The following is a 15,621-nucleotide window of genomic DNA, read 5'->3' as shown; positions in this document are numbered from 1 at the left end:
CAAACGACTTGACATGCTGCCATTTTACCTACAGAGACATAATTCTAATAGATTTTCCACCCAAAGCCTGCTTTTCAATAAACAAAAACTATAATAGCCTAGCTGAATTAAGTGGCTAGATAAGATTTTGCCATAATTTTGTATGGGCCAGGTAGCCCAATATGTCAATCAACAATTGACATTACATAAAACCTCATATGCATACTCGTGGTAATTCCCAATTAATTACTGAATGTCTTCAATATTGATATATAAGAGTATGATGGAAAGATCTAGCTGACTATTGTACCTTTTGTAAAAATCAACAATAAAGCAAAGATCGATCAACAAGATTTCTGCTTCACCTTGATGCAGCCCATTAGTCAAGGTCTTGTAAAATATAACATTTTGAGTATAAAAATATTCACATATACAGTACCAGTCAAAAGTTTGGACACACCTACTCATTTAAGGTTTTTTCTTTATTTCTACTAAAAGCATTGCAGGTGAAGCTGGTTGAGAGAATGCCAAGAGTGTGCAAAGCTGTCAACAAGGCAAAGGGTGGCTATTTGAAGAATCTCAAATATAAAATATATTGATACATGATGATATACATGATTCCATATGTGTTATTTCATAGTTTTGATGTCTTCACTATTATTCTACAATGTAAAAATAATAAAAATAAAGAAAAACCCTTGAATAAGTAGGTGTGTCCAAACTTTTGACTGGTAGTGTATATCTCTTATTGGGCTGAATTGAGTTGGAGAATAAAAATCAATGACATGGTAAATAAACTACTAGTTGAACTAGGATGTCCAAGTAGCATGCTAAGTCATACATCCTGTTGTGAGGAATATCCTGTTTCAAGGTCAGCTATTCCTATAAGTAGTTAGATAGGCCTTCATTGAGATTTTACTAGATAACAAATAAATGAAATAAAATAAAAAATCATGTTTTACAAACAAAATATACTTTATTATCCCCAAGATAAAATTATGACTTGTTGGATACTCTGTGCAATCCAATGTGTGTGCACACTCTTTTTACAGAACACTGTCAGTTGGAATGCAGCCTAAATGACAACTCATAACCTCAGCACCATAACATAGGGACTTGGGGGTGTTCAGAGCATATTACAGAGAGACTCATTAACGATATCACACAACGTGAAGTACCACCTCATTATTAGCATTGAAAGGTGCTAGCCCTGTCCACTCTCTCGTCCAAACAAAAGATAACCTAAATTCATCCATGATATGAGACCCCAAATCCTTTCCACACACATACATGTGCGCTGACAGAAAACATGGTCAGACTGTTGTTTTTTTAGATTGTTGATGAGCAGTTGTAGTTATTGAACCACTGAAATGGTACTGGTTGTAAAGGAAACTGTTACTGAAACGTCAGTAGAGATACACATGTGCAAATGCACAATGAGAGATTATTTGAGTCTGATGAAATCTTGCAGAAGTAAACCTAACATGAAACTAGGCAATAAATAAGACAATGGGGGTAATACATAATTTTGGCGGGTAAAGCGATTCCTTTCCTTGACCGACTGTGAGCATAATCATCATCCACATTATTGCTCCTAATCTGAATAATATAGAATCCTGCTGGACCCTTGAAGGGGAGGAGGCTGATCACTTCCGATGCTGGGCAGCGATGTAGAGAGCCATCAGGCAGTAGAGGATCCCGCCGATGGTCAGGCCCATGGTAGTCCTGTACAGCATCTTGTCCATCAGGGCTCCCTTCAGGTGCACAGGGACACCATCAGACTTCTGCAATGTACAAAGAGAATTAGATATTTGATAGCAATCCCCAACTCCCCACTGTGAGTCACAGGGGGAAATCCTGAGACATGTCAAGTCCAAACTTTATTACTGCTCACAACTTCTCTGCAGGGACAGAGAAGGAGTGTATAACTTTCTAGTAGTATGATTTTAATCTCTATCAGTGCAAGTACATTTTGGCAGTGAAAGTTCATGGTTATCAAAGTAAATTTCCACAGGATTATATTATCGTTGTATCTTCTAACCAAACAAACCAAGGTCAAGTAGGGAAAACTGCCACACAAGCTTAATACGTTTTCACATAACCCCAGTGACCCGATAACATATAAGCAGGGTCTAGGTCAAACAAAGGTTAGAGAAGTTTGTCTGTACCTGGAAGAGTTTTTGTAGGTCAGGGACTTTGTTGTGTCCCAGGTACTCCACCATGTTCCCTGCCTCTGACACATATTTGGTGGGGGTGGCAAAGATCATTGGGGGAGCCTCCGTGGGTACAGTTACCCGCAACCCCTGGAGAGACAACAGAACTTTAGACTGAATACCACATGACCCAAACACATAGACCATCTAGCTAATGGGGAAAGGGGGATACCTAGTCAGTTGTACAACTGAATGCATTCAACTGAAATGTGTCTTCCGCATTTAACCCAACCCCTTTGAATCAGAGAGGTGCGGGAGAGCTGCCTTAATCAACATCCACGTAATCAGCACCCGGGGAACAGTGGGTTAACTGCCTTGCTTAGGGGCAGAAATACTTTTACCTTGTCAGCTCGGGGATTCGATCCAGCAACCTTTTGGTTACTGGCCCAACACTCCTACACGCCAGGCTACACTATCACACCGTGCAATATGCATTCAAGCAATACTTACTCATGAGACACACAGTCCACAAACCCAAGTTGCTTGTGTATAATAAGTTAATGTAAACCCACTGACTGATGAAGGGTCAAAATGTATCAGGACGTGTGGGTGGGGCTAACTCGACATGATTGTTTCACGAAATTGGGGAGAAAAGGGGTAAAAGTACAAAAAAATTCAGAGGTAGCTAGTTATAAAAACAAGCTAGATAGCGAATGTTAGCTCACTACCTTACCTACTAGGGTACTAATCTTAACTAACTTTATAGATTATAGCTAGCTCTCTAGTTATGCATGTTTAGTAGTTCATCGACTAGCTACTGCCGGTAATCCAGAATGTCTCGGCAACAAAACGCTGCTAGTTAGCTAACGTTACAACGTTAACGTTAGATAAACCACAGCAGCTTGCCAGTTTCCTAGTTAAAGCTAATGTGTTAGTATAGAGCCTAGCTAGTTCGCTTTATCAGTTCAGTCGCCTTAGCCAACTACAATAAGCTAGCCAGTTAATTGTTATAAAACAATATCTGTCTTACGATTTTTTTGCGATGTTGTGTAAATCCATGCATTTGTTTGTTTTGCCAAACTGAAACCGTGTAAATTAGCAAACTAGCTGCTTTCCACAATCCGAGTCGTGTTGCTAACCTTTTCAATGAAAGCTATGAAGTCAATTTTATTTACTTTCAAAGTGTTCTTTGACACAGTACATTTATGGGAGCAAGATTTCTGAACAGGCTTCGAAACCATGGCAGGACTATTAGAAGCACTAGTGATTCTGAGTGATTCTATATATCTGGGCCTCTCTAGCCCATTACTGATTCTGAGTGATTCTGTATATCTGGGCTTCTCTAGCCCCCCCCCCCCCAAGCATTCAGTTCTTTGACCCGCTTTCCTACTGATCAACCTTTAGGCCTCAATCACTACCTCCCTGAACATTTTCTTTAAAGGGAAACTTCACAATTCTTTCAACTTCATCTTCTCCAGCACCACAACAACATCAACAAATGTGAAAATGGTGCGTTTCTATGTTTTGTAGTAAAAAAGATAGAGGAAGATATGTGTTTCCAATGACATCATCGGTTTGCATCATGTGTTTTTTTTGTTGGTGTAATTTTACCCTTTTTTTTCTCCCCAATTTCATGATATTCAATTGCTAGTTACAATCTTCAACGGGTTCAGGAGAGGCGAAGGTCGAGACATGCGTCCTCCGAAACATGACCCGCCAAGCCGCACTGCTTCTTAACACAATGCTCGCTTAATAATTGTTTACTTTGAATGACCAACACACAGTAATCTCAGAACTTCTATAGGCAACGTTTGTCATCATGCCCGTGTGGTGTTGTGTGTCTGGCTGTGCTAATTACAAACAAGCACCAAAAGTGAGCTATCTTTCCCCATTCTACCTACCAGAGTGTTATGATGAGTTTCTCTGGTGTCAAGTAATTGAGGATGCAATAATAAACTTAAACAATTATATGGGGAGTTAATACAAAATATTTAATAGATACGGTACCGGGTTTGTCTAACAAAAGGCACGTGCTTTGCTTCTTGTCATCCCAACTACTAGACATTTACATTTACATTTTAGTCATTTAGCAGACGCTCTTATCCAGAGCAACTTACAGTTAGTGAGTGCATACATTATTAATTTTTTTCATACCCCTCGTGGGAATCGAACCCACAACCCTGCCGTTGCAAACGCCATGCTCTACCAACTGAGCTACATCCCTGCCGGCCATTCCCTCCCCTACTCTGGACGACGCTGGGCCAATTGTGCACCGCCCCATGGGTCTCCCGGTCGCGGCCGGCTACGAACCAGGATCTCTAGTGGCACAGCTAGCACTGCGATGCAGTGCCTTAGACCACTGTGCCACTAGACAAAGGAAATCTCTCAGTTTATATACTTCATGTTACACGTTTCTTCAACAACATCTGTTAACCATCAGTGGGCACTCCCTTCTTTGATGGTATTACCTTGTACCCCAAGTCAGTTTATTATGTCTATCAATCATTCTAAGATAAACCTCAGTAAGCTCCCTCGACATACTGGAATCCAGACTCTGTGGCACCAAGAGTCACCTATCTAATAAATGTAACCTTGTTCCCACAACACCATGAAAAGACATTATAACGCAGACATTTACTCTGATGCTGCCAGTGGCTTGCAGCTATCAAGAATTATGCTTACGGTGACCAAAGATTATTAGAGAGATGTTCAGGCTGAACTGATGGGGAATCCATTTAGATGACAGCTGAGAAGTGATACGATTTCCCTTCACAACAAAACAGAAGATTCTCGATTAGAGTTAATGTAACGTTAGCTAGCATGCTAGCCTAGCTGGACTAGGTAAGTTAGCTAGCTAATGTTACAGGCCTGTATTGAACTCTGAAAGCCATCAGCTAAATCATATATATAGCTAACTTTTGGATACACACTGTCAATCAATTTCACCTATGCCATGGTAGTCACTGCTAGACTGGTAACTTTAGCAGAGTAAACATGTTTGTTTGTTTGTTCTTTGACTAGCATTAGCTAATGTAAGCTAACTAACGTTAGCAAATAAGAGTAGCTCAATCTGGTAAGGATCTATTCCACCCTTGTCTGGAAAACACTCCGTTACTAAAAATAGAATTGTCGATATAGCTAACTCACTCTCTGTTTGTTTGTTGGTAGCAATGATGAATGTGTATAAATCGTATATGGTTGGCTGGCAATCTTGCTGCCAATTTAGTGACGCTAGTGCTGGATTCTATCTAGAAATATACTTATTAATGTTACCATACTAGAACTTAATGATTACTTTACATGTATAAGGAATGTATATGTTAGGGGTCAAGGAAGGGTAAAGACGAACTAGGTGTGTGGAAAGTTATTGAGTGAAATGTAATGTGAGAGAAAAGGGGAATAGAGGATATGACCCAGGTCTGTTGAGTAAGGTGAACATGAGGTCACTGATAAACATCATGGAGAAGTGACCGGATAAAGAGGAACTGCTAGCAGGCTGCTTAACTGCGAAGACAACAGCGCAACATTTAAGCAGTATTGGGCAACAGATAGCAGTTCTGAGAAGTTACACCCCTAATCTCATCTTGACATATAAATGCCTGTTTGATCATGTGCAAAATATGCTTGCAGCTGAGGCACCCAATGGGGTGAATAAACTTGGTTTGAGCTTTTTCTAGTCGTCCGTTTGAGTTTTTACTCTGTTTGTTCAGAACCTAACAGTTGGCGTTGTTGGCAGGATTCACCACGATTTATAGTCGAACTGGAGAGTCCGAATCGGTGGAGCAGGAGCCGGCACCAAAAACAAGGTAGGCACAGTTTGTCACGCCCTGACTCAGGGGACTCTTATATGTTGAGTCAGGGTGTGTATATTCTTTGTTGTGTATGTTCTATGTTGTTTTACTAGTAGGTGTATATCTATGTTGGCCAGTGTGGTTCCCAATCAGAGGCAGCTGTCGCTCGTTGTCTCTGATTGGGGATCATAGCCCAGTGCGTCCTGTGCCAGCACCCCGCACGTGTAGTGCGAAAGTGGGCAGCCAGCCAGGACGGGTTGTGCCAGCTCTCCGCTCTAGACATCCAGTCCGCCTACACAGTTCGGCCCGGCCTGTTCCTGCTCCTCGCACCAAGCCAGTGGTGCGCGTCGCCAGTCCGGCCCGGCCTGTTCCTGCTCCTCGCACCAAGCCAGTGGTGCGCGTCACCAGTCCGGCCTGGCCCGTTCCTGTCCCTCACATCAAGCCAGTGGTGCGTGTTCCTAGTCCGGTCCGGCCCGTGCCTGCTCCTCGCACCAGACCAGTGGTGCGTTTGTCCAGTCCGGCACGGCCCGTGCCCGTCAGCTGCTCCACTCCGGAGCCAGAGCAGTCCGCTCCACCGGTGCCTGATCCAGCTCCGGTCAGCTGCTCCACTCCGGAGCCAGAGCAGTCCGCTCCACCGGTGCCTGATCCAGCTCCGGTCAGCTGCGCCACTCCGGAGCCAGAGCAGTCCGCTCCACCGGTGCCTGATTCAGTTCCGGTCAGCGGCTCCTGTCCAGACCATGACGTCAGCCCCTCTCCAGGTTCGGGGTCTCCCACACCAGGGTCCAGACAGGGCCTGGCGTATCGTGGGAGGAAGGAGAGGGGATGCAGCGCGCGGAGGTCCAGACCAGACCAGGGGCGCAACAGGGAGGCGGAGAGTGAGAGGTCGTCTCGCCCCGAGCCGAATCCGCCTCTGAGGCGGAATGCCCACCCGGCCCCTACCCTGTTATGTTTATGTTGTGCGGTCGGAGTCCGCACCTTTGGGGGGGGGGGGTACTGTCACGCCCTGACTCAGGGGACTATGTTCTATGTTGTTTTTCTAGTAGGTGTATATCTATGTTGGCCGGTGTGGTTCCCAATCAGAGGCAGCTGTCGCTCGTTGTCTCTGATTGGGGATCATACTTAGGCAGCCTATTGGCACTAGTGGGTTGTGGGGTCTTGTTCCTTGTAAGGTATGTTGTGTGTGTGCTACCTTGGACTTCACGTTTCGTTTCGTTTATTGTTTTGTCGAGTGTTTATTGGTTTAATAAACATGTACGTATATCACGCTGCGCCTTGGTCTGTCCCGTCATTAAACGAACGTGACACAGTTCCTACACCTGTTACCACTCATTCTGACATCTTGGGGAGGCGAGAGTCGTAGGTTGAATACAAATTATAGGATATGGACCTAGAAAGCCTGAGCTTATTCAGTAGTCCCATTGTGTTACGACTGGTCATAGATTTATGGTATAGGGTAAGTCCCAGAAGGTAAGCCCGAGCAGGGTGGTCCCTGCGGAGGGTAATTTCTGGGCGGTAAATCCCGAGTGGGATTGGTTCCCTGCTAGACCCGTAAGGGGGGGCCCTGCTGTGGTGTCCGTGAGGCCGTAGAGTGCGTGTGTGTATGGATAAATTGTCATTCTTGTGTACTAGTACGGTAGGTTGTAGAGAAGTAGTCCATGTAGGAGGACAAAGGAAGGAAGTGCATACGGTGGAGATATCTGAGGATATCTGTGCTTAAAGATGAAACATTGTCAGTGAGTGGGAATGTGGATGGGCGATAGAAGGTTGCCTGTAAGTTCTGGAGGATGGCCCCCTCCATGCTTGGAAAAGCGAAAGGATATTAGAATGTTGTTTGAAAGTGATTTGTGTGTATTAGCAGTAGCAATAAGGACAGGGAACCGTGACAGATTATGTGGAAATACGAAGACCACTGTGAGTAATTTTGATAACGTGTGTTGTCAACAACAGTGATATTTGAAGTGTGACACTGGTCTAAGATATTCGGTCTCCCATATTCTCCAGTAGTAAATTGGCAGACGCTTCAGTATCATTTTTAATACCAGGTATGAGGTCCCATGACCAAATTATTAGGCACCTATACCTTAACTACTCTCCGGGAAGTGGGTATCACTACCTGAAAAAAGTTGCAATTGTATTAGAGACGTGGGTGAGGAAATCTAAACACCCTGGACACCGTCGGGAGAGGCGTCGGAATAATAACTATTGAAATGGTTACCTGTGGCCCCGATCCTCCCTTTAAAGGGTGGCTAGAGGACGAAAAGTTTAACAAAGCCATAGAGGCGCTGAAAGAGGCGCACAAGCAATCTACCAATTCAGCTCGAATCTATCTAAAATAGAAAATTCTATCAAACCGCATGTAAATAATAATAATAATATGCCATTTAGCAGACGCTTTTATCCAAAGCGACTTACAGTCATGCGTGCATACATTTTTGTGTATGGGTGGTCCCGGGGATCGAACCCACTACCTTGGCGTTACAAGCGCCGTGCTCTACCAGCTGAGCTACAGAGGACCACGTAAATACAAAGGGTGTGATTCTCAGATTGAGAGAATTTAGGGGGGAAACATGGGCGTGGTTAGAGAGGGGGGAAACATGGGCGTGGTTAGAGAGCCGGTGTCAAATAGACACAGAGGGGTGTGGTATGACATGACCAATAGGAAACCAGGAGCGCCAAATAGGATTCATACTACTCTTGCTGAAATGTATCACTGACCGACGCACCAAAGAGAGGTGAAAATGTACTGTCAGTTCAAGACCACGTGGGAGAGTTGGGTACGGTTAAACAATGTGTTGTGTGTGCACAATGTCTATACCCATCAAACAGCTACCACTACCAGACGAACCCTCTATGTCACTGCAAAGGGAGGGCGTTGATGAATGAAACAATTGGACTCACACCACATGAGGTGGTAACTGGAGACTGATGAGAGTCCTGAGCTCTATGATTCATATGTTACAAATGAGTGATTTGGCAATTATGGGTCAATTAATGTCGTCATACTGTCAGAGAATGACCCATGCATACAGTGTGTGTAATCACAGGTTAAAGCAGCACATGAGGAGCAGACTCCTGGGCCCAGATTCACAAAACCTTCTTAAAAGTACATGTATTCTTAACTGCTATTTTTTCCTTAACTATAGACTTAAGAAGAAAGTTAAGCAAAGTAAAAAAGAATGATTGCACTATTTCTTATGTTTCTCCTTAAGAAAAAAGTTAAGAAGAAATCAGATTCTTGAACACAAAGTTCTTGGAAATGTTCTTAATTCCAATATAACTAAACCCTTATCTTAAACTCAGGGCAGTGAGAGAAAAAGCTCATGAAAGCGATTGAACATGTTTAATTCACCCACAACTTCATCTGAAAGTTTCAGTATTAATTATTTTAAACCCAAGAACATGTTTTAGAACAGTAATCTCAGTAGGAAATATGCTAACATGATTGCCATTGCTAGCTAGATAGCTAGCTAAAACAGTTGCCTAGCAACAAACATCTTAATTAGATTTGTAAGAAGTGTTTTGTGAATCTGGGCCCAGGAGATAACCGAGAGCACAGGCTGAGTTCGGGGAACCGAGTGTACATCAAGGTCCACCAGACCGGAGTGTCTGGACAGCACTGGTCCAGGCCCACACTGTTCTCCTCACCGCGCCCACAGTGGTAAAAAAACGAAGCCTCTCCCCGGTGTGTACACACTTTTCATGTGAAACGAGATCCAGCTGCATAATGGGTGAGCTGGAAGCCGCTATGATAGAGGAAGCGGAGCCAAAGAGGAAGAGTAGATTCTACTAAAAACAAGCAGTTGGGTGGGGTCTGGGAGCTACTTTAACCGTCATAGCCTTTGTGTCAGTTGCTATAATGGTCAACGCTCCATGTAAAAAGGATAAACTGACAATCCGCCAAATATGAAGACAGGAGAGTACATTAGGGTAGAAACCAGACAGGTCACGAATCATAAAGGTGGAGCCACTTGATAACAGGACTAGAACATTGGACATAGGCTGTTCAGAACAAGGTGTAGTCTTGGTACAGACAGGAGTGTGAAAGGAACGTAATGACACAGAGTCTATAGAACGAAACTACATTTTCTCTTCTGCCTCAAATGGATATAATGTGCCAGGATTCTCGATCAGCTGAAGGTCAGTTAATAACTTTCAGACTAGTGCTACCAAAACCAAAGGTTCTATTCACCAGTGATGCCCTACAATACTGCAACTAAGTGGTCAGGGAAGGTTCTAGACACCAGCAGACCACAGGCCTGTGGAAATATAGCTTGTTGGGGTAATTATACTCTGGACAATATCATGAGGGGTGAATATGGAAACCAAACTATTCTTATGGTCAATCGTCAGGGGGAATAAGAGGCATATGAGCACATGAAGGCATACTTACAGACTTGTTTAGGGGCTGAACTAGTGATGGAGACAGAAATTCATCAGTGTATATGGTATGATGAGGGAATCATGGGTCAGTCCTACGCGGTGTTAGTGGCAGATTCTGGCAGGACCGATATGATTGCATTCAGATTATCAGTCAACCTACCAGGGTAGTTACAAACAGCACAGGAATTAAATCATCAACATGTATTGATCACATCTTTACTAATGCTGCAAAAATGTGCTTTAAAGCAGTATCCAAATCCATCGGATGTAGTGATCACAATATAGTAGCCATATCTAGGAAAACCAAAGTTCCAAAGGCTGGGCCTAATATAGTGTATAAGAGGTCATACAATACATTTTGTAGTGATTCTTATGTTGATGATGTAAATAATATTTGCTGGTCTGTGGTGTGTAATGAGGAGCAACCAGATGCTGCACTTGACACATTTGTGAAATTGCTTATTCCAGTTACTAATAAGCATGCACCATTAAGAAAATGACTGTAAAGATGAGGAATTGAAAAATGTTATGGTTGTGAGGGATGAGAAAAAAGGTATGGCAAAGGAGTCTGGCAGCACAACCGATTGGCAAACGTACTGCAAATTAAGAAATAATGTGACTAAACTGAAAAAAAACAAGAAGAAACTATACTATGAAACAAAGATAAATGATATAAAGAATCATAGTAAAAAGCTTTGTAGCACCTTAAATTAAATGTTGGCCATTAGGCAAACTCAACTCCATCATTCATTGAATCAGATGGCTCATTCATCACAAAACCCACTGATATTGCCAACTACTTTAATAATTTTTTATTGGCAAGATTAGCAAACTTACAGTGAGGGAAAAAAGTATTTGATCCCCTGCTGATTTTGTATGTTTGCCCACTGACAAAGAAATGATTAGTCTATCATTTTAATGGTAGGTTTATTTGAACAGTGAGAGACAGAATAACAACAAAAAAACAGAAAAACGCATGTCAAAAATGTTATAAATTTATTTGCATTTTAATGAGGGAAATAAGTATTTGACCCCCTCTCAATCAGAAAGATTTCTGGCTCCCAGGTGTCTTTTATACAGGTAACGAGCTGAGATTAGTAGCACACTCTTAAAGGGAGTGCTCCTAATCTCAGCTTGTTACCTGTTTAAAAGACACCTGTCAATCAATCAGATTCCAAAGTCTCCACCATGGCCAAGACCAAAGAGCTCTCCAAGGATGTCAGCGACAAGATTGTAGACCTACACAAGGCTGGAATGGGCTACAAGACCATCGCCAAGCAGCTTGGTGAGAAGGTGACAACAGTTGGTGCGATTATTCGCAAATGGAAGAAACACAAAAGAACTGTCAATCTCCCTCGGCCTGGGGCTCCATGCAAGATCTCACCTCGTGGAGTTGCAATGATCATGAGAACGGTGAGGAATCAGCCCTGAACTACACGGGAGGATCTTGTCAATGATCTCAAGGCAGCTGGGACCATAGTCACCAAGAAAACAATTGGTATCACACTACGCCATGAAGGGCTGAAATCCTGCAGCGCCCGCAAGGTCCCCCTGCTCAAGAAAGAACATTTACATGCCCGTCTGAAGTTTGCCAATGAACATCTGAATGATTCAGAGGAGAACTGGGTGAAAGTGTTATGGTCAGATGAGACCAAAATGGAGCTCTTTGGCATCAACTCAACTCGCCGTGTTTGGAGGAGGAGGAATGCTGCCTATGACCCCAAGAACACCATCCACACCGTCAAACATGGAGGTGGAATCATTAAGCTTTGGGGGTGTTTTTCTGCTAAGGGGACAGGACAACTTCACCGCACCAAACGGACATGGACGGGGCCATGTACCTTCAAATCTTGGGTGAGAACCTCCTTCCCTCAGCCAGGGCATTGGAAATGGGTCGTGGATGGGTATTCCAGCATGACAATGACCCAAAACACACGGCCAAGGCAACAAAGGAATGGCTCAAGAAGAAGCACATTAAGGCCCTGGAGTGGCCTAGCCAGTCTCCAGACCTTAATCCCATAGAAAATCTGTGGAGGGAGCTGAAGGTTCGAGTTGCCAAACGTCAGCCTCGAAACCTTAATGACTTGGAGAAGATCTGCAAAGAGGAATGGGACAAAATCCCTCCTGAGATGTGTGCAAATCTGGTGGCCAACTACAAGAAACATCTGACCTCTGTGATTGCCAACAAGGGTTTTGCCACCAACTACTAAGTCATGTTTTGCAGAGGGGTCAAATATTTATTTCCCTCATTAAAATGCAAATCAATTTATAACATTTTTGACATGCGTTTTTCTGGATTTTTTTGTTGTTATTCTGTCTCTCACTGTTCAAATAAACCTACCATTCAAATACTTTTTTCCCTCACTGTAGTCATGACATGCCAGCAACAAACACTGACACTACACATCCAAGTATATCTGACCGAATTATGAAAGACAAGCATTGTAACTTTGAATTCCTTAAAGTGAGTGTGGAAGATGTGAAAAAAGTATTACTGATGATAATAGCAGACGATATTGCCACTCCTATTTGCCATATATTCAATTTAAGCCTACTACAAAAGTGTGTGCCCTCAGGCCTGGAGGGAAGCAAAACTATCTAAGAATAGTAAAGCCCCTTTACTGGCTCAAATAGCCGACCAATCCGTTTGTTACCAACCCTTAGTAAACTTTTGGAAAAAATGTTTGACCAGATACAATGTTATTTTACAGTAAACAAATTCACAACAGACTTTCAGCCCGCTTATAGGGAAGGACATTCAACAAGCACAGCACTTACACAAATTACTGATGATTGGCTGAGAGAAATTTGTCACGGTTCAGACAGACGACCAGAGGACCACAATTGCGTCACACCAGAAAGTTTATTAAACTTAAGGGAAAAGGGAAGTAGGGAGTGAATGAAGGCTCCAGGGGTAACAGGGATCCCGTCCAATGCGCTGGGTCTGTGCCCCCCCCAGTGGCAGCGATGCGTCCTATGAAGCCGGTGGTGGGTGGTCCAGAAGTCCTGGGGGGGGGGAGACACAGACACAACAGGGCGGAATGAAACCAGGCAGCAGTACAGTTCAAGGGAAATCCAAAATACGTAGTAGCAAGGCAGAAGGCTGGTCAGAGTTACCGGGATTGAAGAGTAGTCAGGAGTCATGGCAGAAGCAGGTCTGGATCTCCTGAGGCAGAAGAGTATCCAAAAAACAGGCAGGTCCGGGGTCACAAAACCAGGGTGAGCCAGAAGCGCGAGCAAACAGGTTCCGGGTGTGAGCTTTGCAGACGATCTGACACCGGAGAGCTGAAAGACAGGGCCTTAAATACTGGGAGAGGTTAGTGGGTAATGCAGCGCAGCTGGCAGAGTAATTAGAGCCGAGCAGAGCAGGGACAGGTGGAGCTAGTTAGGCTGAGTAGAGAGAGGGAGGTGAGCAGAGTGGAAGCAAATTAAGGTGATAACCCGGTGGAGTGAGAGGGCTCATGACAAAATTGATGATAAAATGATTGTGGGGGCTGTTTTGTTAGACTTCAGTGCAGCTTTTGACATGATCATAGTCTGCTGCTGGTAAAACACATGTTTTTATGTCTTTACACACCCTGCTATATTGTGGATAAAGAGTTACCTGTCTAACAGAACACAGAGGGTGTTCTTTAATGGAAGCCTCTCCAACATTATCCAGGTAGAATCCGGAATTCCCCAGGGAAGCTGTCTAGGCCCCTTACTTTTTTCAATATTTACAGTTGAGTGAAGCCAGTGTGTCTATGTATGCGGATAACTCAACACTATACACATCAGCTACTACAGCGACTGAAATGACTGCAATACTTAACAAAGAGCTGCAATTAGTTTCAGAATGGGTGGCAAGGAATAAGTTAGTCCTAAATATTTCAAAAACTAAAAGCATTGTATTTGGGACAAATCATTCACTAAACCCTAAACCTCAACTAAATCTTGTAATGAATAATGTGGAAATTGAGCATGTTGAGGTGACTAAACTACTTGGAGTATCCCTGGATTGTAAACTGTCATGGTCAAAACATATTTATACAACAGAAGCTAAGATGGGGAGAAGTCTGTCCATAATAAAGCACTTCTCTGCCTTCTTAAAAACACTATCAACAAGGCAGGTCCTACAGGCCCTAGTTTTGTCGCACCTTGACTACTGTTCAGTTGTGTGGTCAGGTGGTACAAAGAGGGACTTTGGCTCAGAACAGGGCAGCATTGCTGGCCCTTAAATGTACATGGGGGAGCTAACATTAATGATATGCATGTCAATCTCCCTTGGCTCAAAGTGGAGGAGAGATTGACTTAATCTCTACTTGTTTTTGTAAGAAGTGTTGACAAGCTGAATGCACCGAGCTGTCTGTTTAAACTACTGGCAGACAGCTCGGACCCTCATGCATACCACACAATACATGCCACCAGAGGTCTTTTCACAATCCCCAAGTCCAGAACAGACTATGGGAGATGCACAGTACTACATAGAGCCATGACTACATTGAACTCTATTCCACATCAGGTAACTGATGCAAGCAGTAGAATCAGATTTTTTAAAAAAAGATTAAAAAGCATTTTATGGAACAGCAGGGACTGTGAAGAGTCACACACACACACACACACACACACAGGTACAGACACACGCATACCAACAGAGGCTCTAGCACACGCACTTTACACACACGTATATTGTAATATTGTTGTATGGTGGTATTATACATTTTGTACTGTAGATATGTAGTTGTGTAATAATGTTATGTGATGTTATATGATGTACTGTTTTATATTTTGTTATATTTGAAATGTAAGTGCCTTAACGTGTTTGTTTTGCAGAAGCTAATGGGGATCCCTAATAAATACAAATACAAATTAACTGGGCTAGTTGAACTTATCTCTTTCTTTAAGGCATTGGTTAATTGGATAGGGTGTAGATGAGGCTCTGTGGTCACATCAAAGTCTATCACAACTTTCCACTCCGACATATCATTACTCTTGTTCCGTACCTCCACCCTCTTCGCGCCGTCATCGCTACAAGCACCACTATTTTCAGTAGCATAGTCTCTCTTTTTCCTATTACTCTCCACTACAGACCATTCAGGTCCTTGATCCTTATCCTCCCAATCCATTTCATCACAACTATCATCCATATTGATCGCATTCCAGCACAGCTGTTGCTTCTCCAACCTTTTCTCCATATCCTCCATTGCCGCATCCTCACTACTCACCACCTTTACTGTGTGGCCAGTCTACAAGAGGTGCATCACTGAGCACCTTTTCGACTTCGCAGCCTACCTGTCTGAGCTCAGTTCATATGGCGAAGTTAAACCGCAAACCGGAGC

The 15,621-nt window shown here is 43.3% G+C and overlaps 1 protein-coding gene across 1 annotated transcript; it reads right to left on the bottom strand.

The window, feature by feature from the left end:
• Nucleotides 1–1,625: 1,625 nt before the first annotated feature.
• Nucleotides 1,626–15,486, bottom strand: LOC121573878 (cytochrome c oxidase subunit 7A-related protein, mitochondrial-like). The gene is made up of 4 exons (XM_041886664.1): nucleotides 15,286–15,486; nucleotides 2,528–2,563; nucleotides 2,148–2,282; nucleotides 1,626–1,763 (listed from the first exon to the last, which is right to left on the bottom strand). The coding sequence occupies exons 1-4, from the start codon at nucleotides 15,484–15,486 to the stop codon at nucleotides 1,626–1,628; spliced, it is 510 nt and encodes a 169-aa protein (XP_041742598.1).
• Between the last annotated feature and the right edge of the window lie 135 nt (nucleotides 15,487–15,621).

This window comes from Coregonus clupeaformis, unplaced genomic scaffold (assembly GCF_020615455.1).
Source record: "Coregonus clupeaformis isolate EN_2021a unplaced genomic scaffold, ASM2061545v1 scaf0220, whole genome shotgun sequence".
NCBI lineage: Eukaryota > Metazoa > Chordata > Actinopteri > Salmoniformes > Salmonidae > Coregonus > Coregonus clupeaformis.
Note: the sequence above shows the minus strand (reverse complement) of the source record. Positions and strands in the feature narration are given on the sequence as shown.